A 25,221-nucleotide genomic window follows, 5' to 3' on the forward strand; every position below is an offset into this window, starting at 1 on the left:
ATAAAATATATTTTAATAGTGGTTATACATATTTAAATTATATTATTGTTTTTGTCATAATTCAATAGAAAATTATAAATTTAGGGTATTGTAAATAAACTCTTATTCATAAGAACTTATTGCATAAATTTTTATAATAATTATAATAAAATATTCGTAAAAAATTATAAACTATCACCTTTATAAAGTTTTTCAAAATATCTTTTTAATATTATATAAACAATTATTAAAATAAACATGATCTTAAATACAAGAAAGTTTAGATGATAAAGGATTTATTTGAAGTTTGCTAATATAAAGTTACAATTAAATCAATAATGAGTGAGGCCAAATCAGATTCCCTTTCCCTTCCGTAATTGCTGAAATTAGTTTTCTTGTCCCTTCCACATGGGACTTTCTGCTTCTAACTTCAAACTTCAAACACAGCCACACACTACCAAAAGTATTCTCCATTTGTTACGCTGTCCATTCCAACAGTATCTGTAGTCTTTTGTTCTAAAGATGACTTGCCATTAAAATAGGTTATATGAGAGAAATTCATAAGAAATTTTAAAGAGATAAACAAATTAATAAATTTTCGGTTTTTGAAAATATCACAATTATGTTATTTTAGTTTGTATAAAAATTTTATTTGAGTTTAGACCGTCAAAAATACAAAAACATTGTAGTTTTAATTTCCTACAAAAGACTAAAAGGATTGATATTTGAATTAAATACAAATATTTATTATATTAAGAATATATAAACGTAGAATTATTTTTAAAATAATTAAATTTTTTAATAATATATTAAATTCTTCTTAATCACCTTTAAATAACTCGCTGCCAAGTGCCAAATCCTTATAAAAGACTATCTTGTTTAAATAATCAGTTGAAATCTTAAAAAAATAGAAATAATGACTTTTTTTTTAAAATCTTAAAAATCACAGAAAACATTTTCTAGAAAGTGAAAAACAATCGTTTCTCTTTTGTTGTCTTCAGATTTGTGCTTCGAAATGTAACTTCTTCCAGTTAGCATACTTTGATCGAAGGTTATCTCCATTATTATTATTATTTTTAATTAAGTAAAATATTTGAATATAGAGTTGTGCATTTGTCTTGTATGAAATCTAACTATGCAGAAATTCCGAAAGTGTACTTACAAACCACTTTTCAATGTTCAATTCACCAAAAATGCAAAATCAATTAAAATTTTATAGGGTTCATTTAAAAAAAAGAAAAAAGAAAAAAAGAAGAACTGTGAAAATACAACAGATTATATGATCAAATCTCACAATATATCTTACATTTTTTTAGGTTTAAATAAGTTATGAAATCTCTAAAATATTATATTTTTTTTTTATCTTTCATAAAAAACTGTTTTGTTAATTAGAATTTTAAAGATATTTATTAATATTTCATTTTATAATATTCACAAAATTAAATAAAAAATTGTTTTCTCAGATCAAATTAAAGAGACCTAAATGCTTCGTTTGTATTTGATGAACAATACCAAATTCACATTAAACAAATAATTTTTCTTCTTTTCTTTGATTAGGCCTTTTTTTTTTTCGCTAATTTGATTAAGCCTTTTTACTGGTATATTTGTGAGATTCATTTTTAAATCAAATTATTAGGTAAAACTTTTCTTAGCATAACAATTTCAAGATTTGAATTCTTAACATCAAATGTAAAATTTGCTTAAGATTGTATCTCATTTTTAATATAACAAAACACAATTGATTATTAGTATAAACAAAAAAATTATGTTGTGCTGAACTGAACCAAAGAAGATTGTGCTGAACCAAAAAGGAAGAGACAAGTTATATATCAAACTAAAGATGCCCCTTACTTTATGCGTTATTTGTCTTACATAATTTCAGTGCATTAACAATTTTCCTACATTTTTACCGACAAAGTTGAAAACTTATTCTTTAGACTTTCTCTAAATATTTTAATACATAATAGTAATACATTGGCTATAAATTAGCTTAAGAAACACGAACAGCTATTCTATATCAATTAAACACTGCTAATTTTTTTCAAAAAATTATTAACATTTGTAGCTAAAAGTTAGTTAGTTAATCAATATTTAATAGGTTGACCATTTTAACTTTTTGATGTACACCACGAATATCTTATGGCTAATAACTATAGATTAATCCCACGTACACAACTTGGAATGGAACCTAACCTGCATGTTTAAGGACATAAAAAAAACGAGAGTCTTTGAAGCCCAAAATATTTCATTGTTTGCATTAACTATAGGCTCATGCATTTCTATATAATTCATTGTTTCTAGTTGAATCTGTAACGGGTATGACACAATTATTCAACAGCAAATGTGATATTGATGTAGAAGGATTCATCCTCTAACAAGTTACTTTTTACCCTTTCTGGGGTGGCTGGTGCATGCTTTGGATCTTTAAAAAAAATTACAATAAGGCATATAGTGATAGGCTTGCATTAGATGAGGCATTACCATTTTACTCAAAGGACGCACAAGGCTAAGTCTTGGACTTACATTTATACAAAGTAAACATCCCAATTGAGCAAGGATACCCCTTCTTACACTAAGGTCCAAATTATGTGTGGTAATCTAAACAAACCACACTTTTGGGCTTTGGTCCAATGCTTGGAGTAGCTTATGCTATTTGCGGGTTAATCAAGTGCACATTAATTAGATGGAACCCCTACGTACCTTCAAGTTTTACTTCCCTTCTACTCAAACGTGAATGAAAATGGAAGCAAAAGCTCCACCAATTCCAACCTGAAAATCTCTTCCTCCTAATAAGTTACACATTCGCTTTCCATTCCTTTCACTCCACATTACATCATCTCTAGAACCCTCTTTTTATATGCCACAAATATCGTCCACCTCTATATGTAACTCAGATTAAACACACCACATATCAGTATTCAAGAGAAGAAAAAAAAAAGAAAAGAAAGATGAATCCAACATGGGTTTTTGTGTTGAGTATTGTATCAATGTTAGTCGTTGGGAATGGACAGTCATCAGTGAAGACATTGGTGAAGACAGTGAAGGGAAAGAAGCTATGTGACAAAGGGTGGGAATGTAAAGGGTGGTCTGTTTATTGCTGCAATGATACTATTTCTGACTATTTTCAGACCTACCAATTTGAGAACCTCTTCTCAAAGCGCAATTCACCAGTGGCACATGCTGTTGGATTCTGGGACTACCGTTCTTTTATTACAGCTGCAGCGCTGTATCAGCCTCTTGGGTTTGGCAACACTGGAGGCAAGACCAGTGGAATGAAAGAGCTTGCAGCTTTCCTTGGTCATGTGGGTAGCAAGACCTCTTGTAAGTGTGACACATTTATTTGGCACATTATATGAATTATGATATAATATATGATATTAAATCTTGGGGGTGCCTTATTTTTCTTATAATTTTATGTTTTCTTGTTGAATTATGGCTTAGTTACATGATCTCAATATCTTAGATATTTTAAGTAAGGTGTTGTTTAAGGATCATGAAATTGTATAGTAATAATTCCTTGAAATAATATTTCAGGTGGTTATGGGGTGGCTACAGGGGGACCCTTGGCCTGGGGCTTATGCTACAACAAGGAGTTGAGTCCTGATAAATACTACTGTGATGAAAACTATAAATTAACCTACCCATGCACTCCTGGTGTGGCATACTACGGCCGTGGAGCCCTGCCAATTTTCTGGTATTCGTATTTTGAGATTTCTTGAGTATCCCTTAGTTTCACCCTGTTTCTGATCCAGCATCGATGTATCATTTCTTTTTTTTCTTATTTCGACATATTTTGTTTTAATTTGAGAGACTGGTTTTAGTAATCTTCAGAAATTTTTATTGATCTACTAAGAAAGAAATAGATTTGAATCCTCTCATATTGGGAACATGATATGATCATGTTAGAAAGAAAGACATAATTTTTATCAAATTTAATTAATGGATTCTACATTCAATCATGGTGTGTTTTGTTTGATAAAAATTATATCTTTCCTTCTCCAACATAACTATATTACGTGTATTCAACAACATGAGATGATTCAAATTCAGAAGAAAAACACACTTCATACAAGTCCCTTAAGGAAGTGCTTCTTGATATTTCCATTTCATTGATAAAACATATTTGTTTCACTCTCTTTTCCTTCTCATAAGTTGGTAAATTATTAAATGCAAAAAATTCACCAAATTCATATGCAATTTGTGATAAAAACCCCTTGTGTTTTCTTTCTTGATGTCTTTATCATAACAGGAACTACAACTATGGAAAAATTGGGGAAGCCTTGAAGGTGAATCTATTAGACCATCCTGAATACATAGAACAGAATGCTACCCTGGCCTTTCAGGCAGCAATATGGAAGTGGATGACCCCACCTGAAAAAAACCTACCTTCACCCCATGATGTTTTTGTTGGCAGCTGGAAACCCACCAAGAATGACACATTGTCCAAAAGGGTACCTGGATTTGGTGCCACCATAAATTTGCTATATGGTGATCAAGCGTGTGGCGAAGGATCTGATAATGACCAAATGAACAATATTATTTCCCATTATCTTTATTACCTTGATCTCATGGGTGTTGGCAGAGAAGAGGCAGGGCCTAATGAAGTGCTCTCTTGTGCTGAGCAAGCTGCTTTTAAGCCCACTGGCTCACCATCTTCTTCTACAAATTGAGCTTTTCTTTGTTGTGATTCTTGCTGGTCCATTCTTGAATCCTGCAAAATTTAATAAAGGAGGGCTAGTAGAGAATATTTCAACTACTTTTGCCTTCACATGAGAGTGAAATGAGCTTGGAGTGGACAATCATAGTTAAATGTGTATAGATTATTAAGCTGCTATATATATCTTGGCTTCTGTTATTTTCTGTCCATTCTTGTATAATTTTGAATATATTTTGGCACAATGTATACAATTGAATATTTGATCACTATGGATTGTCTGAAAAATTTTGTTATATTTGTATGTTATGAATTTGCTGATCAAAATGGTACAAAGTTTCATTCTAATAATCTGATTTCAATCTATTATTGCATAGGTTGAACCTCTCTCTCTCTCTCTCTCTAAATCTTCATATGCAGTGTTCTTCTTTTCCCATGTAACAAAAACTAATCTTTATATACAGTTAATTTATAATGAAAAGTTATGCAGGTTTCTATAATTTTAAATTTAAATATTTTATGATTTTGTTAATGAAATTGTAACGTCATTCTTCTTATTCAATGAGAAGATGGTTCACTCATGTTAAGATATTTGTTGATAAAAAACCGTATTGCAACAAAATCAATAATTTAATGACAATTAAAAGAAAATATGACTTTTTTTACAATGATTTGTGCAAGCCTCTTCTAGTCTTGAAAAAGATGTCAGGGAAGTTTTCCTTTCTCGGTGTTATTTCCTGGTAATGCACGATATCAAAATCAGTTTTTTTATCTTGGATATGTAAATGTTCGTTTGATTCCCTGATGTGTGTTAAGCATTGGCGTTAGTGTTTTCAAACTTGAACTGTTTTATTTTTTTATATTTCAACATTTAACTCAGAATGTATGACTTCCTCGTAGATCTATGCTTACTGAATACAATTTTTCATGTTGAAAATTTATTTAATAAGATTATATATAAATTTTGTATTTTTATTCTTGATAGACATTAAATAAATGAAAATATATATAAATACGAAATTTGCACATAACCTATTCACAAGAGAAAATGCTCTCCCATGCGTAGGGTGTTTAACATAATTTTTCACTAGTCATCACTAGGGTCTAACTAGTATGACCTAGCATGTCCATGTAAATAGATAGTCAACACATGTTTACCTTTTGTTTGGTCAAAACTCATGTTTACCTTTTTAGTTTTTGGGTAATGCCCAAACTCATTTATCTTAACAAATCAAGCAATGCCTTCAGTACCATTTTTTTTCTGTCACAATGCAGTACCCTGAGAAATAGGAGTCAACATAATACTTCTTAGGCCCAAAACTTTTTTGTTAGACGTTTTAGGCCCAAACCTTTGTCTTTTTAAGCTTGGAAGATTTTTAAGAACTGTTTTCTCGTAAGTTCTTTTGATTACGTAAGGGAAACAAAGTGGAATGAATTGGTTTGTTTACCCTCCATCTTTGTAGGAAGTTGTTGGTCTATTCAGGCATCCAATAACATGCAAACATGAGTTTGCTGTTAAGGAACACTCTATCAAACCACAACCTTAAATTAATTGCTTACCTTTAGTTATCCTAGTATTTTCATGAAAAAGATTTAGCATTTTTAACAAGGATATCATTAGGACTGTCTAAAAATTCTAAGTCCATAAAAAATCAGGTTAACCGAATGTTCAAAACATAGATAGGGTCAGTCAACTTATTTAGGAGAAATTCAGATCAGTAAAAACGAATTTATATAGTTAAAAATGGTTAAATTTAAATAAAAGAATTAAGATCTGAACCAACCCGATTACATATTAAATTAATATTAAAAATAAACACATAGAAAATGGCGGTGGTGGGGCTAAAAGGTCCAATCTCAATGAACCTTCCATATCACTCTATCAAACCACAACCTTAAATTAATTGCTTATCTCTAGTTATCCTAGTGTTTTCATAAAAAAGATTTAGCATTTTTAACAAGGATATCATTAAGACTGTCAAAAAATGCGAAGTCCATAAAAAATCGGGTTAACCGAATGTCTAAAACACAAATAGAGTCAGTCGACTTATTTAGGAGAAATTCAGATTAGTAAAAACGAATTTATATAGTTAAAAATGGTTAAATTTGGATAAGAAAATTAAGATTCGAAACAACCTGATTACATATTAAATTAATATTAAAAATAAACACAGAAAATAGCGGTGTGTTTGGTGGGTGGGGCTAAAAGGTCCAATCTTAATGAACCTTCTATATTCAAGATGATATTCAAAAGGAAGAGAAGGTGAAGGAAAAGAGTGGAAAGATAAAGACATGGACATGTATGGATAGCTGTTGTTGGACAATAGAATTTATATGTTCCCTTTAGTAGTTTTTGCTGTTTTTATACAGTATAATGTCAGTGTCGTTTCCTCAGAGGAAGGAGGAGTTGACAGTGAAGCACCCAAGGGTTTTTGTGCCTGGAATCGTCATTGGTGGATTGGAACTCTGGAAGGATCGTCAGTGTGCCAACGGATTGTTTAGGAAGAGGTTGCGAAGTGACACTTTTGAGAAGCTGTACGAAAGGTAAATGTTTTTTTTTTTGGAACGGTTGATTTGATGTTGGGTTTTTTAGGTGAGGTATGTGCTGATTTGAATGTGTTTTGAGTGTTGTGTTTGTAAGATTTTTGATAAATAAATGATTTTGGCCCAAACTGCTTGTTTGACATGCTTAACCCGAAATTCGCTAATCCAAAATCTGTATAATAGACCCATTAAGCGAACGATTACGACTCTAATAATATAGAGATCGATTTGAACTTTTTGTGGTTTAATTACACCCAAAACTGTTTAACCCGATCCAATAGACAGTCTTAGATATTATTGTTGGTCTTCTTCATTGTTTGTCTTTATAAATAACAGTTTAACTAGGTTTGGACTTAGCAATTTAACATGAATTATTTTTGTTGGTGTTCTTTGCCGGCTATCTTTGTAAGCAATAGTTTAATTCGATTTGTTTAATTTAGATATTTTTTTAATAAATGTTTTTAACAAGAGAAAATAAAAAAAAGTAAGGTAAATTAAATTTGTCCTAGAAATTTTAATTAACTTATGCAATTTAATATTTAAAAAAAAAAATTCCATTCAACTTTTTTAAAAGTTAAACTATATAATTTTATTTTAACTTTAAAAAATAATTAAGTGTATCTCCTACTTTTTCTTCTATAAGTGCTTATCTGAATTCTACCTAAACTGAACATTTAAAGATTTAACTTGTTGATATATTTTGGCTACATGCATAAACCTATAAAATTAAATTATAAACAGGGATAAAATTCACTTTGATAATCTATGCATTTTAATGCATTGGTTTAAAGAAAATAAAGGTAAGAGAAGGAAGGAGAGGGAAGAAATTTAAGCAGAAGATAAAGATACAAAATTTAGTTAATAAGGATAGCTAAAAAAGGAAAAAAAAATATTGGAAAGTTTACAGGCTTAGGAATCAAAATTTATTGAAAATGAATTATCAAATTATTTTTAAAAATTATTAACTAAGAGAATATTTATTTAGAATAAAAGCATTTGTGCTTGAGTCCATTTATCTTCAAAATTCCACTCCTAAACATACCCTTAATTAAACTAATATTTGGGGAATAAACGAAGGTGGAGTATATCTGTGGACACACTTCCCATGTTTCATTGCCATGGCTAGGGCTATACTTGGACACTTCACACTGGCAGCTCTTTGATGGACATTTGTCTCTATCGTTTTGCTGAGCACTTATGGGAGTGATTTAAAATATAGATTTTGTTAGATTGAGCTTAAAAATTATTTCACCGGGATTTCAGAGTTCTTCGGAATCAAAATAATCTTTTTGCCGTTTTTACATTTTGGTAGGGTGACCACTGATATGATTAACATTCTTATTTGGAAGTTTAAACATACATGTTCTTACTTTATTTTCAAATGAACAATTCTCAGCTATGTGGTGCTTGAAGCATATCTGTTTTAAGTACAGTGCTCTTTTTTTAACAATAATGTTATATACTTTACATCTACTTGGGTGACTGTTATAGATATCCACCACCTCTGGTGCTGTAAATGTGAACACAGCTGGATCAGCTCTTCTAAACGAGAATTTTGTGTCATTCACACATACAGATATAGTCTCGAACCAAGTTATGGTTCCACCAAAGTATGTGCATGGAAGCCAGAGTGGGACTCACTTCCCCTTCAACAGCTATTCCAACTCAATGCAAGACAAAGGGTGCAGTCCATTGCCATGGAATATAATGAGATGGCTTTTGCTGAGGCCATAATTTAGGTATACTTTCTTAGGTGTTGTTGGTATTATTATTATTATTATTACTTCTTTCTTTTTTTCTTTTCTATCAACGGAGTGGATAATACAAATGTTGTTGGGTTGTGCAGGCCCAAGATTCTTGTTTATTGGATCCCAAAATCAGTTGTGTTCTTAACGTTGCCAACGACAAAAGGATTGGGAGGACACGGAAGCACTTGCTTGTAGGAGTCAAGTTAATACTATTTGACCAATTTTTTGTTGTTGAAAGCAACATAGAGAAACGAAAATAGAGATTTTAATAACAGAAAATTAAACGAATTGGAAAATATTTTTTATTAAAAATATATTGATAATATTAAATAAATATTCTAATTTTTAATAAAAATATATTTTTATTCTTTAATCATTGTCTTTAAGAACAACAATTAGAAGTTTCATTTTTAATAAAATAATTCTTTTTTTTTTCATTTTCCTTATTTGGTTTTCAAGAAAAATATTATTCATCAAAAGACAAGGATCTGCTCATGACAACAAATCTCGATACTTTTTGAGAGTTAGATAAAATAAGTTATCATTTTAGAAAAATAAATAAGATGAGTGGTGATAATATGAATAAAAATAAAGATAAAAAATAAAAAAATATTTCATTTTTATATATTTGAACTTAAAACAAATAAGTAAATAAAGAAAGAAAAATGATAACAATTGCCGTAAGCACTAAGGAATTTAAAATAAAAATATTTCATTAGATATATTTTTATATACTCACTTCTATAATTTTTAATATATTTTAATAAAAATTATTATTTATTATTTCTTTAATTAATATCTTTATAATACTAATTACCATGACCCATGAATAATTTAACAAATTAAATCGCCTTCCTTATTCTTATTCTTGACATCTCACATCACAATTAGTGAGTTTGGTGGGGGCGAATTAAGGAAATTTGTGACTTTATAAAATCGAGAATTAAGTAAATTGAATATATTTTGTCACATCTACATATTAATAAAATTCTCAAGTTCGTATCATTCTTTAAACAGTATATGCGAGTTAGTTTATTTTAAGAAATTGTAAATAAACTCACAATTACAATGTATCTAAACTAGGATTAGAAAACTTGATAAGTTCTTATAAGCATGGATGATAGCTCACGGACAAACAAAAATGAATTTATTTTTTATTTTTCACTCTTTCATCAAATTTTGAATTTTATATAACTAATATAAGGATAAAAAAAATTAACGGAATATGAAAATAATAAACAAATTGAACAAAATAAAAATAAAGATAAACATTAAAGAGAGAGGGAAAAATGATATTTAATTATAATATCAGAGCAATAATGGATAACTGCAAGAAATCCAAGATCCAAAATGTGCTGGAAGTCACAAACTAACCATTTATTGTCTGCCCCTACCTCATCAAGGATTTAATTCTGGCAACAAATTGTCTACTTATTCATAAAAAATCTTTATCATTTCCTGAGGACAAGCATCAAGAACTGATAATATTTTATTATATTAGCATGACCTGTAACATCTAGAAGCTTAAAATTTTTGAAAAATGAAGTCGCGTAGAATAAAATTTAGCTACCAGGATAATGCAGAGGTTCTTGCCAATTGGTTATTCAAAGTGATCCTCTTTGTATAAGGTACCATAATTTCAATCTTTTAACTACCATGATTTGATTGACCCTCACAAAGGTGTTCCTTGCAATATATCCTTAGACTTAAGTTCCAATTCTCATAAAGAAGGGCCCCACTATATTCCATTGGAATATAGTAAAGGAAATCAATAATTCCTCTACCTTTAGCTGCATTTTATGACTGCAGTTTGTATAAACACTTGCATATGAAATTGAAAATAAACAATTGAACAGGGAACCACAAAAAAAATGGTGAAGTTAAGTAACTGCATATGATAGGGCAAAGCTTCAAAATTAGGTAGGTGCAATGCAACTTTTGTAAAGTCAGCTCTAAGTTTGGGATCAAAGAAAAGTTGTGATCATAATAATTCATACTTGATAACTCAAACCATGTAATTAATAAATTATTAATCCTTCAAGTTTTAACATGACTTAACTTCATCTTTCAAGAAAACTTCCAATTGGTTAACTTTGTTTAGGAAAAGCAAAGTCTTCACGTCACTTTGGTTTAAGGATAAGAATGTATACCAGAAAAATCAGCAACTACACCATGCTTATACCATGCCACTGTTTGTACTTTGTTCATTTAGACTGTTAGAGCAGCATTTCTGTGATCCATTCATTGCTGAGGTGGATCTGGTTCTCATCTATCTGATATGAACCGGCCAAGAAGCCATGAATCAAAAGATGGATTTGGTTTCTTTGGTACATTCAAAGCTAATAATATTTTGTTCTAATCTAAAACTCTTCGTCAAAATCCACACTTTCAATGGATAGGGTTTGTGGGTCCATTTTATTTATGATCCAGTTGGGTTTTTTCAGGCCCATTGCGTTTGCCACCTCAACAGTCTATCCACTTCCCCTTTTCGCTTTCATTCATTCTATCTTATTGGACACCGCCAGACATAGCCAACACAACATGCATGAAAGTTGTACGCAAGAGTGACTACGATACTACCTATGGATACCTCTTGGTAGTCACCACATCAATATGATGCTTAATTTTCATATCTCTTAGTTTTAATAATTTATCTTGTAGCTAGCGTAACAAATTTACACTAATTATAGAGTGATGAATTTAAACCATACATACACATGTTTTTATAAAATAAATATTACACAATCAGTTAAATTATTGCTTTAAAGGAGATTCAATGGATGTTCTATTACTCACTATAATGTATCCTTATCTGGAAACGTGGTTCATATATATATATATATACACTTTAAAATTTTGGATTAATATTTTCCGTTTGGACTCTCAAATTGCTTACTATCTTGGCAAACTGATTTCTTCACCAAGCTTCCTTCTTTACCACTATTTTGATACTTCAATGTTATCCGATTCCTTCCTTTAGACACACATAAAACTAAAGTAGTGTTTTTGTTTTTTAATTAACAACGTACACACACGAGAGGCTTATGATATTATTGTTTCTTTTTTAATAAGACATTCAGATTGTTTCATGCATGTTCAACATTGAAAGAGTGAAAGATACGAAGATGATTTCGTATTAAAAAAAAGAGATTAATATTTCTTTTTTGGTTCCTTCAAGAGAAAAAAAAATAGTTGAGTGCCCGTTAGTGACATATAATTGAATTCGTTATATGGTCTCTGTTAATTCTGTTAAACAGTATGGTCCACCCGACATAACCTTACTCTTGATTTTCATCACTTTTTTGATGCAAGAAGGAACCAAACACACACTTACGTAAAATCATCATTTGTGTGGATATGCTTATAACCATATCATAGAAAAGAAATTCTTTTGAAGTGACCCCCCAATTGCAAATGGATTGGACAATACTGAGATTCACCATTGAGTTGAGATTCATAATAGCTTAATTTTTTTTTTCTTTCTGCATGATCCTTCTGGAAATTAACATTTGGAGATTATTTATGGATGTTTTTAGAAATTATTTTTGTAAGTAATTAATACTTTCTGAAATTTTAATTCTAGAAGATTAAAAAAGGTTAGCATGGTTAAAATTTTTTTTAGCATAATAAATGATTCTACTTAAAATTATTTGTTTTAATTATATTTTTTTTCTTTTACTTTGGACTGTTTAATTTATTTTTTTTATTTGATTAAGTTTTTTATTTTTAAAATTATACAATTTTAGTATTTTATTAATTTATTTTAGTTACAACTCTTAAATTTTTATTTTTAATCTAATTTTTAGGATATTTGTAATGAAATTAGAATTGAATAATTTTAAAAGTTTAAAAGTAAAGTTTGTGAAAAATTGATAAAATTTGATGAGTATTATAAAACGTGAAATTATAGTTTGAGGAGAAGAAATTTTGAAATTTTTTATTTTTGGTCAAATTAAATTTGATATTTTGATTGATATGTTTCGAAAAAGAAATAATTTAGTTGATACAATTTTTTAATAAAAATGAAAAATTGAAAGTTTTAAATAAAAAAATGGATCAAGATGAAGGCCAAATTTGCCAAAACTTAAAAATTGAGAGACTTAATTGATTAGGAAAAAACTTAGGAAACTAAAATTAGGTGTTATCTAATCTAGAAAAACAAAAATAATTAATGTAACGAAGCCTATTAGTTAAATTGGGTTAATCCTGATTAAGAACTCCACTCCAAGAAGCTTGTCTCTTGCTCCTGCTTCCTCTTAATTGTCTTCAACATTTGATTTTAAAAGATTTTCCAATTCACAATAACAGTCAGAGTGATTGTATAGTTTGTCTTGTAGACGCACGTTTGTAACTCACTCATGCCCCTACTCCATAAATACCACAACCTTAGTTAAATTCATAGGTAATTCTCTTTTCCTCATTATTTTACCAAAATCGGTTGAATCAATAATTAATCAGCTGTTTGGTTTGTTTAATTTTATAAAGTTATTATTCTCGAAACTGATACAAAAAATAAAATTACTGGTTGAATCGGTCCAACATTAATAACATAGAAATCATTTATTTTACTTAATAAATAAAAAAATAATGCAAGGAACAGCCGTCTGTTTTTTTTTTTTTTTTAAAACTAGACAATAGCAAATAACAATCATTCTCTATTTTATTTGCAAATAACACTTTATTTACTGCTGTTCTGATTATAGGAATAAATGACTATTCAACAGCAAGTAATAGTCGTTCAGATCATAACTTTCAGGGTGTGGTATTGTGAAATTTTTTTATGGGTATCGTACCAAAAATTTATACTAATAAAAAAAGTTATATAGCAAGTCAAAATATATATTATTATATATAATTTGTTTAAAATTATATTATTTATATTATTTACTACATGATTTTATTATTATTATTATTATATTAAATATTTTATTTTACTTTTTATTAATTTTTTATAAATTTTAGTTTTAAATAAAATATAATTTATATTTAAATAATTTCAATTTATTATAAATAAAAAAATTATAACATAATATATTAATATAATAATTAAATAATTTAATATTAATAATAATAAAATTAAGAATATAAAAATATATTAATATAATATTGTTATTTTATTTTAAAATTTTAATTTATTTAATTTTTATTTTATTTTATTTTTATTTAAATACTTAATTATTATTCAGTTTAATTAAATATAATAATTTATTATTAAATAAATTTATTATTTAAATACATGTATAATTTTTTTTAATTTTAAATAGAATATAATTTCTATTTTTTATAAATAAAAAAATTATGACATAATATATTAATATAATTATTAAATATTAATAATTATAAAATTAAAAATATAAAAAATATATTAATAAAATAATATTATTTTATTTTTTAATTTTAATTTGTTTAATTTTGATGCAAACATAATAATTTATTATTAAATAAATTTATTATTTAAAAAGTTGAAATTTTTATGTACGGTATCTAAATTTTTTTAAAGATACCATAGAATTTATCTTATAAAATTCTTCCTAAAGATTTTTTCGTCTCTTGCCTGTTAAGTAAAGTTTGAAGCTATTCCTCTCCATAAATTTTGTATGCTAAATCTTAATAATTCCAATCTTTCATATCTTTTAAATTAAACATTGGTTTTTATTGGTCTTTGACATTAATTTCTCTTCCATTTACGTTTAATTTAACAATATCAGTACATTATACCAAGAATAATAATTAATCAGTACAAGAAATTTAAGTCTTTCAAAAATTATAACATTCATATGTTTTGTTTGATAGTAAAATTTACAAATTTAGAATATTGTATGTGACGATTTGGTGGACTTCAATTTAGATGCACCGATGCTAAAGGGAGTTGAAGTTTTGCGATCCTGATAATTTCTTTACATTTTTAAAAAATGATTTATAGTATTTGGAAAATGGAAAATAAAAATATAAATAAAGGACTCTTAATTAAACCTAAAAGTGAGAGTATTTCCTAGCATACTGTCTTTTTTGTTGAAACACATAACAAAAATTGTTAATTTTTTATATTTAAAAAATATTATAATTTAATTTTTTTATGTTATATTTTTTGGTATTTTTTCAATGTTATTTTTTAATTATCAAATTCTGGCTTTGCTTTTTATAGCAAAAGTTCCTTTTATTTGTCCTAAATCTTAATTACTTATATCCTAAGCTACTTGTATTTTCTTAGTTACATTAAAACACGTATATTTTGTACAAAATTTGGCTAGTTTTATCTGAACAAGCATTTAGAAATTATAAAATTACCTTCAGCCTAAAAATGTATAAGGTTGAAATTGATTACATACGATGCAAACGAAAAAAGGAAAAAGGTATCATTTAATAATAGAACACAAAAGTTTGAGCTGATATGATTGTTTCCATTGATATAATCTTTACTTAATAAAATTTCAAATATAATATATAGGTTGTGAGTTTATAATAAACTTGTGATGCATTATATTAATATAATTTCAAATATAATATTATATATAGTATAAATTGGTAATATTTATATTTATATTTTAATTTTTATCAAAAAGTATGTTACATACAAAATCATATGATTTTGCATATAAGATTTTGTTATTTTTACTTTACATGATGTTGTTAACTTTCACGTATAGATATATAAGAGTTTCTCTCCTTTTGTTTCACATTTATATTGACCATGTCTTTATTATTAGTATGTGAAAATAGATATAATTAAAATGCTAAGATACCATTACTAAAATTTTCCAATCATCCTGGTAGCATTTATAGCTTGTCTTAATTGTCTGTTGTTCCATTTCTGGTTCGACGAGAGATCAGAGTTAAAGTCACGAAAGATTATACATGCAACATGCATGATGAATACACAGACCAAAAACTCACGACAAAAGTTCAACTATAAAAGAATTTTACCATAATTGCTTATGCTGTGCTTCAAATTGAAGCTTTCCCTCAAGAAACCATTGGTGGGCCCTTATCATTTGTTCAAGCGTTGTCTTCATTTACCCACTAATCAACACAATAAGTTCTTTACGCTTAACTGGAACCATAGATGACGGGATAGTAATTTTAGATAAAAGATAAAGTTTATGTGTAGTTATTCAAATGATTTTCGTGTTATTTTAAAATTAAAATTGTAATTTTATCAGTAATTTTTGAAAATATAAAATGTGAATTTTTTTACCTAAATAAAATTTAATTTTTATCGAAAATAATACTAAAAAGTATCTGCAAAGTTGTATTTTTAAATTCCTTTTGTATCCGTATTGCGCACAAATAATGATGACAACGGGATGGCATTTAAAGGAGAGAAAATATTTGGTATAATGGAAACAAGGTGATGTTGAAAGGGAATTAGTGTATAGCTTATTATATTAATTGCTCACATAACACGCAGAAAAGGTACAAACTGATTGCTGATATTATGTTACAAACTCATTATCTCAAAAGCTCGTGCTGGTAGTAGATGACATATATCAAGGATTTAATATTCATTTCTAACGTCTTCGATGTTGTAAAATATTCAAAATTTTGTCACTCCAACAATATTTTCATCTTAAAAAAAAAGGGGATCACATATGCTATTTTTTCAGAATTAAGGAAAATGACAAGACCCAACAACATCTTAAAAAAATACTCCATGATTTTTTAAAGGATAGAAGTTCAATCTTAATGATGCTCCCTTCGAATCAATGGACTATCTATCGTTTCTGTAATATGTATTAATAGTATATTAATTGCAGGCTAGATTGGTTTGGCATCAGCTGCATGAAGAGTTTGGTAGTTACGATCTATATTAGTCACTAATAAATAGGTTTCACAGAAGTAATCATTCTTATTTTTACTGCCCTTCAATTTGTGTTGTGTGAGAATGTGTTTATAAATTTATTAATAATTAAATAAATGTTTGGAAAAGAATCTCAAAAAATATTTTTTATGTAAATTAAAAACAACAAATATTAAACAAACAGTCTTAATTAACAAGTTATTAAAACTTTAACTTTTAAAGTTTAAACAAACAACAAGTTTTTTTTACTTTTAATTACCTGTAGCTTATAGTTATTTGTCTGGACTAGGAAAGGTTATTTACCCGTATTCACTGAAAAAGTAAAGGGAACAAACCATTACGTACACTCATCGCTTTTTTCCTGATTTTTTCATTTGAAAAAGATTTTATTTCGCCACATTCAAGCATGAATGGTTCACTAATTAATGAGTATGATTTTGCAATCTTATGTATATAATGCTTTGATAAAATATTTAACATAGATGACCACTTGAAATTAATTTACCACCAGAAATTGTATTCCATTTTTGATTAAACACTTGTTAACTGTTCTGAGACAATGGTAGCATGTGGAAATGGGAATCTTGTTTATGAACCTCACATGCCGTACTCTCAAGACAGTTGGTAGGCTATCACATATGTAGTTTACAATTGGAATCAGCCCACTTTCTCCTGCTTCATTTTTTTTTTCTTAATTGTCAAAAAATGAAATGATAGGATATTCGCATCCTTTCAAATAAATTTGTTGGTCAATGATATAATTTTTTTATTTTGGAACTTTATTAATAAAATTTAGAAGAGCTATACTTTATTCTCAATTATTCTTATTGCGTTTGAAAATATATACAAAATAGGTATCATTTGTCTATCTCCTTATCCAATCACACACACAAAATGTCTATATGCTCATCAATATATATATACTTCTCAAAGAACGTGGGCCCTTTACAAGTTGGCATGGAATTTTTTTACATGCATGCATGTATCACAACATACTGATGCTTAATTACATTTTTTTTTTCTGGGGTAAGTAAAGACTAAAGAACTTGACCGTAATACTCATATTAGGATATTGATGCCTTGTACTTCTCACCCACCTGTGCAGAATAATCAGAGTTGTTAAAAAAATTGAAATGAGGTGAAGTTATTGTGTATTTTACATATTAAAAACAGTGAGACATATCTTGATCAAAAGTGCGCTAAACATTGGTAGAAATAGTAATAGAAAAATACATATAAAAAGTAGAAGAACTAGCATTCCACTTCAAGCACTTGCAAGTGGCATGGGGGCGATGGAAACCGCAGTAAAAACATGACAAGAATACATATATTTTCCGCAAATAGAGTCACGGGTTTTGATATTCCTTTATGGTGCTTTAGTCAATTCCAGTAACATCACGGGGGGTTGATAGCGTTATTTCATGGATCATTGGTAAACACCCAATAACGGGGGTTTTTGAACAGTCTTCAAGTGAAGTCATTGTACTTGGTGGAGAGAACCTTCAGAAACAGTCAAATATTTTGACTTCTCTATTTTTCTAATGTATTTATGTCAAAAAAATTATGCTTGTTTATTTAAGTCTTGAGAACGTAGCATTTGTTTTGATAGTCAAAATAGAAGCCTAATAACCAGCTAGCTTGTGGATTTTTTTAAAAAAACTAGTGAATATGCAACACGAGAAAGCTAGCCATATGCCATCTTCGCTCGCTCGCGGTACAAGTAAGCAAGCCAGAGATTCCTTGGTCCGTGAATGTCCATAACTTGCACTTCTCAAAAAAGATTAAAAGTAAATAAAATATGAAAAAAAAAATTAATCACACCCCTTCTCTCTCTTACTTTTTGTTACGTTTCTCTTTCTTTATATATTTATTTTCCTATGTTATGGCATATAATATATTTTAATTAATTTATTTTAGCATCTACTACGATGCTAGTAGTCCACAGAGGGACCAACCCAGCCACCACCCACTGAGCCTAACTCCGTGTTACAATGACTCACTCTCTCCCGATGAAGTAAATAAGCATTCAAGTTGAGTTCCCACTCGTTATAAGCTTGATACATATGAATATTATATATCCAATTAATCGTTCAATTAATCGACGTGGAAATCCAATCATGAAAGGTTCTTTCTTTGCCCCCTATAGTTACCCAAACTCTTTAAAAGACGCAACTCCCCTCTATATATACACAACCCACTCTCCCTCGCTCCTCACTCAATCATTCATTCTCATCAAACCACATTTTCATTCAAAATCTATATGGGTTATTGCAATGGCAAAAGCCTATTGGCTTTTGGGTTAGTGATTTGTGTGACACTGACCTTAATAAGGGTAGGGGAAGGGAGGGTGCCCTTTGCATGTGACCCTAAAAATGGGTTAACAAGAGGGTTCAAGTTTTGTAGAACAAACGTGCCTATACACGTGAGGGTGCAAGACCTCATAGGAAGGCTCACATTGCCTGAGAAAATAAGGCTTGTGGTGAACAATGCCATTGCGGTGCCAAGGCTTGGAATCCAAGGCTATGAGTGGTGGTCAGAAGCACTACACGGCGTTTCCAATGTGGGGCCCGGTACCAAGTTCGGTGGGGCCTTCCCTGGCGCCACTAGCTTCCCTCAAGTCATCACAACCGCTGCTTCCTTCAATCAATCACTGTGGAAAGAAATTGGACAGGTGAGATCAATTGATTCATTCATTGATTGATTAATTATATTTGTTCTATTATCATATATTCATATTCATATCCCATGAACTTATAACATCAACTTTTTCATTTCATCCATTGGTCGGCTAATAAATAATCAAAAGTGGATTCCTTCGTTCTCTTTTTCGGCCATTCACGATAAAATTAATCATTTATCCATTCATCTTTCACAACTAATATATTTCATGTTGTCTTTGGAATACATACACCAGCCAATTGGGTAAACGACTTTTACATATATACGAGTATAAAAGTACGCACAATTATCTATTTCTTTTGATTCTATGTTACCTTTAGATAAATTAAATTATTATATGTTCTATAATTAAATTAAGCAAATGAATCCACAGCTTGGTTTTAATTTATAAAAAAATTATTTTAGTTTCTTCTTATGAATTTTCAATCTTTCTTTTATTTTCAGATAATACATATTCGTACTTTGACTCAGTAATAATAATATAATCAGGTCCTGGGACCTCAATGAAAATGAAAAGGAGTCTGAAAACGGAGCTCAAGATTTTTTTTTCTTCTTTTAGAATTATAATTACAAAAACGTCTGAAGAACAACAGAAGGTCTTTTATCAGACGACAAAAAAAAAGTTTTTGCATATTATAAATCAATTATTTGTATTTATTTTCCAATCACGAAGACAATTGTTTTTAGTGCATGCATACAGAAATGAAAAAAGGGAAAATATTATTAAAAATATGGTGCTGCTGGCTACTCGCTAGTCACCTGTTTTAGGTGGTTTACATAGAAGCTGACGAATTGTGTCCCAACTTCCATGTGCCTTGCATGCATTTGAAATATAAATATATGTGAAATTAGTCAATCGGGTCATTTTAAATGTTTTAGAAAATGATGGCGTGGAAAAATCACCAACTTACTTTGTCAGCTACTAGAGGTTAAAAGATAGTTCATTACGCTATTGTTTCATTAACTACGAAAGCAACAACGTCATCAGAGGGAGGGTGGCCGGTTTTGGTTGTCCTTGCTCTTTCTCTCCCGTTGCATAGTCCCTCTTCACGTCATTTTAATTCAATATGTATGTACTCAGATCGGAATAATATTAATTACACTTTTGGTGGCAATTAGTAGATCTTTTTCATACTTCAAATTGTTTCTTCGGTTAAAAAAGATTTTTCCATACAAACTTAATTACGGTTAGTGAAGCATAAAAATCTATATCATCTTTGCATGTTTGACGCGTTTAGTGAAGCATAAAAATTCATCATCTTTGCATCTTTAATTATTGGTTTGGTGAATAATTGACCAAACACTAGGTGTTTGATGTTGCCCACCATTAATAACTCTACTTGCAAGTAGCAAAAACTTGCGTCAACCTTCCCACTACGTGCGTCTTTCTTCTTTTCTTTTTGGTTTTGGTCCTGGGGCTATATCTGATGTATAAAGTCATCATTATAACTTGCTTTTGTTGCAACTACAAGGTCCAGTAATCGCCTAGTCGCATTAGCCAAAGATGCGATATTATTGGTTAGGTGATCTCTTTCTCTTAAGATAAAGTAATATTGATAAAGAAATCCCTTCCGTATTCGTTTGGATATATTAGTTGACGTTTGGATTCCCAAAAATGTCAACAATGGAGTGTCTAGTTTGTCCCTTAGTATAAAAAACTACTTTGTTTTAATTCCTGTAGTTAATTTAGCGAAATGACATGAATAGAGAAAGAAGAGCCGAAAAAAACAGATCAATTGAACCAGAACAGTTCCAACACAAGTAAAATATTCACCAGGCACATTCAAAGTGACGGAGGTAGATTTAAGAGGCGCATACTTTTAAATTCCCTTTATAAATATTTATATTTAAAAAAAAATTGAAGAGATTCCGTCATGCTTAAACAATCAAATACTTAATATATGTTAAAAATAAAATTAGATATATATTTATTATAATGAATAAAAGGTACGTATTTAGTTGAACTTATTTGAAAAAATAATGGGTTAATTTTTAAAAAGCAAATGCAACTAGTGTAAATTTAAGCGTTATAAAATATAATTATATTGATAGAAGATTGAATTTATGTACATGGAACGCAGGTGGTATCCGATGAAGGAAGAGCAATGTACAATGGGGGACAGGCAGGTTTGACGTATTGGAGTCCTAACGTGAACATATTCCGTGACCCACGGTGGGGCCGTGGTCAAGAGACTCCCGGAGAAGACCCAGTTTTGGCCGCAAAATACGCCGCCAGCTATGTCCAAGGACTCCAAGGCGACGGTGGCGGTAACCGCCTCAAGGTTGCTGCTTGTTGCAAACACTACACTGCCTATGACCTTGATAACTGGAATGGCATGGACAGGTTCCATTTCAACGCCAGGGTATGTATGCTCCAAGTATTTTCATTCCTTTCGTTATAAGAAATTTAGTATTAATAATTATTAGTTAATAGCCCAAATGGTCGTTAGGCATGAAGTTGATTACGCTATGATGAGTGCATTGAGCTCACTTTTCATGTGCGTCCATGCCTTCTCGAATTGCCACTCATGCCACATGGGTGTACCTATCTACTATTTCCAGCAAGAAAGCCTATATATAGCGGATCTCTCTTTTGTTTTTGTCCCTTCTCATTTCTTTGGTAAAGTAAGAGAAGAATTAACGCCATTTTTGCTAAAGTGGAACCGATGCTAGTTGTTGATGACAAGGACTTGCGCCCACTTGCAAATTAGTTAGGATAAGTCACAACCATGGCATTCAAACTACCAAATCACTACTTACGCACCATAAACCATTCTATTTTCGCTGTTATTAATCATGGTGTCCCTTGTGTCGATGCGACATTAATGGAAAATAAATAAATGAAAACGGTTTGGTGTTGTTGGTGTGGTATGGTATGGGCAAAGCAAATATTAAAAGCCCAAGTAGAAGCATGATTATGATGATGAAAAATGGCTTGGGGTATTGATGGGCGTGCAGGTAAGCAAGCAGGATTTAGCGGACACTTATGACGTACCATTTAAAGCCTGTGTGTTAGAAGGGAAGGTGGCGAGTGTGATGTGTTCCTACAATCAGGTGAATGGCAGGCCCACGTGTGCTGATCCTGAACTCCTTCGCAACACTATTCGTGGCCAATGGGGCCTCAATGGGTAAGTCCAATACCAAATTTCACTCATTTTCACCTTCACTGTTCACTTTCACCAATCTTAACATGCCTTCTTTTTTTTGGTCATATCAAATAGGTACATAGTCTCGGATTGTGACTCAGTTGGGGTTTTCTATGACAACCAACACTACACGAGAACACCCGAAGAGGCAGCCGCAGAGGCTATAAAAGCAGGCCTGGACCTCGATTGTGGTCCATTCTTGGCCCTCCACACCGATTCTGCTATTAGGAGAGGGCTCATTTCCGAAAACGATCTTAACCTTGCCTTAGCCAACCTTATTACGGTCCAAATGAGATTGGGCATGTTTGATGGGGAACCATCGGCCCAACCATATGGAAACCTGGGCCCAAGAGACGTGTGCACACCGGCCCATCAACAACTGGCCCTCGAGGCAGCTAGACAGGGTATTGTCCTTCTACAAAACAAAGGAAACACCCTGCCACTATCCCCTGTGCAACACCGCACCGTAGGAGTCATTGGACCCAATTCGGATGTTACTGTTACAATGATAGGGAACTATGCCGGTTAGTTTATCACCGCTAATTTATTACATCTCTCATTGCCAAAAAAGAAACACACCGTATCACATATTAATTTGTGATTTCTTTGTCTTTGTATTTTGGGGATAGGTGTGGCATGTGGTTATACGACGCCGTTGCAAGGGATTGCGAGGTACGTCAAGACCGTTCATCAGGTCGGATGTAGGGAAGTGGCTTGCGGTGGAAACCAACTATTTGGAGCAGCCGAAACTGTAGCCAGAAGAGTTGACGCCACTGTGCTGGTAATGGGCCTTGACCAGTCCATAGAAGCTGAAACAAGAGACAGACTTGGGCTGCTCTTACCAGGCCACCAACAAGAGCTTGTGTCTAGGGTCGCCAGGGCCTCAAGAGGCCCAGTTATCTTGGTTATAATGTCTGGTGGCCCAGTTGATGTTACATTTGCCAAAAATGACCCCAAGATAAGTGCTATTTTGTGGGCCGGTTATCCTGGCCAAGCTGGGGGAACTGCTATAGCTGATGTGATCTTCGGCACAAGTAACCCTGGTAAAGTAGCCACTCATCATCGTTATTATTATATCACAGAATAGACAAGCAGTTTAATTCAAATATCCGGCCAATCAGTGTTCTAATAACATTGGTTATAAATTTTCTAAATTAAACTATGAAAAGAATGGACAACTTTAGAAGCTTATTTGTTTAAAATTTAGAAAATTAGTTATGTTACCTTCTAATAAAAATACACACGTTAATTTTAATAAAAATTTGTAATTTAAATGAGTTATGTACATATCTTAATTATATTTGACAACTTCAAATTAATTTTTCTCAACAACATGTGATTTATTCTTTTGATTTGGTATATCTTGCAGGAGGAAGATTACCTATGACATGGTACCCACAGGGGTATTTGGCAAAAGTGCCAATGACAAACATGGATATGCGTCCAAACCCAGCAACTGGGTACCCAGGAAGAACCTACAGATTCTACAAAGGTCCAGTAGTGTTCCCTTTTGGGCATGGCCTGAGTTACTCCAGATTCTCTCAAAGCTTAGCACTTGGACCAAAACAGGTCTCAGTGCCTTTAGTAAGCCTCCAAGCACTCTCAAACTCAACCTTTTCAAGCAAAGCAGTGAGGGTGAGCCATGCCAATTGTGATGCATTGGAGATGGCATTTCACATTGATGTCAAAAATGAAGGGTCAATGGATGGGACCCACACCCTTCTCATTTTCTCAAAGCCGCCACCTGGAAAATGGTCTGCAGTTAAACAGTTGGTCGGCTTCCACAAGACCCATGTTCCTGCTGGCTCAAAACAACGAGTCAAAGTTGGTGTTCATGTCTGCAATCACCTTTCCATTGTGGACGAGTTTGGGATTCGAAGAATCCCAATGGGTGAGCATGAACTCCACATTGGTGATGTCAAACATTCCATTTCTGTCCAAACTCTGGATGAAATCAAACACTAGAAGAATAACTGTCAAGCAAATTTGACAGATACACCCAAGTTTTACAAATAGCAATGATTCCTTAGTAAGTTGCAAATACGAAGAATAAAAAATGAAGTGGCGTGCCTGCAAATGTAAAATAAGAATTAAGGAATAGGTGGTCATTTGTAATTGTAAGTCAATTATACTGCAACATAGTTGCCATTCTTACTGCAAATGTAAAATAAGGAAATAGTGGTGACATTTGTAATTTGTAAACCAGTTATAGTGGCAAGTGTATTGTTCATACTTCATATATCTCAAAAAGGGTCTTGGAAGTTGAACTTAGTTTTTTTTTTTTTTTTTCTCATTCAATCTGTCGTCTAAAAATTGAATGCTCGTGTTTAACATATTTTTTTGAAGTGACTAAAATTTATTAAAAATTATAAAAATACGTAGATTCACTCTTAATATAATGATTTTTATTTATAATTTTACAATTTTAATTCATAAGAAAAAAATGTATTAAAATGAATGTGTTAAGGTTCAGTGCTGTTGCTGGCCTCCACATTTGTTTCTTGACATTTGGGCTACGTCCTCACAATAAGCTGGCTTGAACTAGCATTTTGGGCTTGTTCGGGCTTTTTGGGCCCTTCGTTTGCTTGAAAAAGAAAATAAAAATAAAAATTAAGAAAAATAAAGTTTAGATTTTGGGGAATAATAGCTTGAATAAAAAACAAATAACACTCT

General features: G+C 30.8%; 2 protein-coding genes across 6 annotated transcripts; both read left to right on the forward strand.

Moving 5' to 3' along the window:
• The first annotated feature begins 2,857 nt into the window (after positions 1-2,857).
• On the forward strand, positions 2,858-4,910 carry LOC113852948 (chitinase-like protein 2). Its single transcript, XM_027483368.1, has 3 exons — positions 2,858-3,300; positions 3,514-3,673; positions 4,229-4,910. Exons 1-3 carry the CDS (start codon positions 2,928-2,930, stop codon positions 4,647-4,649), a joined length of 954 nt encoding a protein of 317 aa, XP_027339169.1. The 5' UTR covers positions 2,858-2,927; the 3' UTR covers positions 4,650-4,910.
• Positions 4,911-18,942: 14,032 nt separating this feature from the next.
• LOC113862522 (putative beta-D-xylosidase) lies at positions 18,943-24,938 on the forward strand. 5 transcript variants are annotated; one of them, XM_027495619.1, is made up of 7 exons: positions 20,682-20,780; positions 20,875-20,925; positions 21,484-21,765; positions 22,361-22,530; positions 22,624-23,072; positions 23,178-23,591; positions 23,918-24,938. In XM_027495619.1, exons 3-7 carry the CDS (start codon positions 21,508-21,510, stop codon positions 24,511-24,513), a joined length of 1,887 nt encoding a protein of 628 aa, XP_027351420.1. In that variant the 5' UTR covers positions 20,682-20,780; positions 20,875-20,925; positions 21,484-21,507; the 3' UTR covers positions 24,514-24,938. The 5 variants fall into 5 exon arrangements, with proteins under 5 accessions (XP_027351407.1, XP_027351414.1, XP_027351420.1 ...); XM_027495632.1 differs by having other exon boundaries at positions 20,708-20,780; positions 20,881-20,920; XM_027495606.1 differs by lacking the exons at positions 20,682-20,780; positions 20,875-20,925 and adding an exon at positions 18,943-19,394 and having other exon boundaries at positions 22,310-22,530.
• The last annotated feature ends 283 nt before the right edge of the window (positions 24,939-25,221 follow it).

Source organism: Abrus precatorius, unplaced genomic scaffold, assembly GCF_003935025.1.
Source record: "Abrus precatorius isolate BTA unplaced genomic scaffold, Abrus_2018 Scaffold10, whole genome shotgun sequence".
NCBI classification, from domain to species: domain Eukaryota; kingdom Viridiplantae; phylum Streptophyta; class Magnoliopsida; order Fabales; family Fabaceae; genus Abrus; species Abrus precatorius.

Bases quoted from the DNA above. Each gene is read 5' to 3' on its own strand.
- LOC113852948 (XM_027483368.1), top strand. From the start codon at position 2,928: ATGAATCCAACATGGGTTTTTGTGTTGAGTATTGTATCAATGTTAGTC. The intron at 3,301-3,513 runs GTAAGTGTGACA...ATAATATTTCAG, and splicing joins TGTGGGTAGCAAGACCTCTT to GTGGTTATGGGGTGGCTACA. The intron at 3,674-4,228 runs GTATTCGTATTT...TTATCATAACAG, and splicing joins GGAGCCCTGCCAATTTTCTG to GAACTACAACTATGGAAAAA.
- LOC113862522 (XM_027495606.1), top strand. From the start codon at position 18,984: ATGGGTTATTGCAATGGCAAAAGCCTATTGGCTTTTGGGTTAGTGATT. The intron at 19,395-21,483 runs GTGAGATCAATT...CATGGAACGCAG, and splicing joins TGTGGAAAGAAATTGGACAG to GTGGTATCCGATGAAGGAAG. The intron at 23,073-23,177 runs GTTAGTTTATCA...TTTTGGGGATAG, and splicing joins AATGATAGGGAACTATGCCG to GTGTGGCATGTGGTTATACG.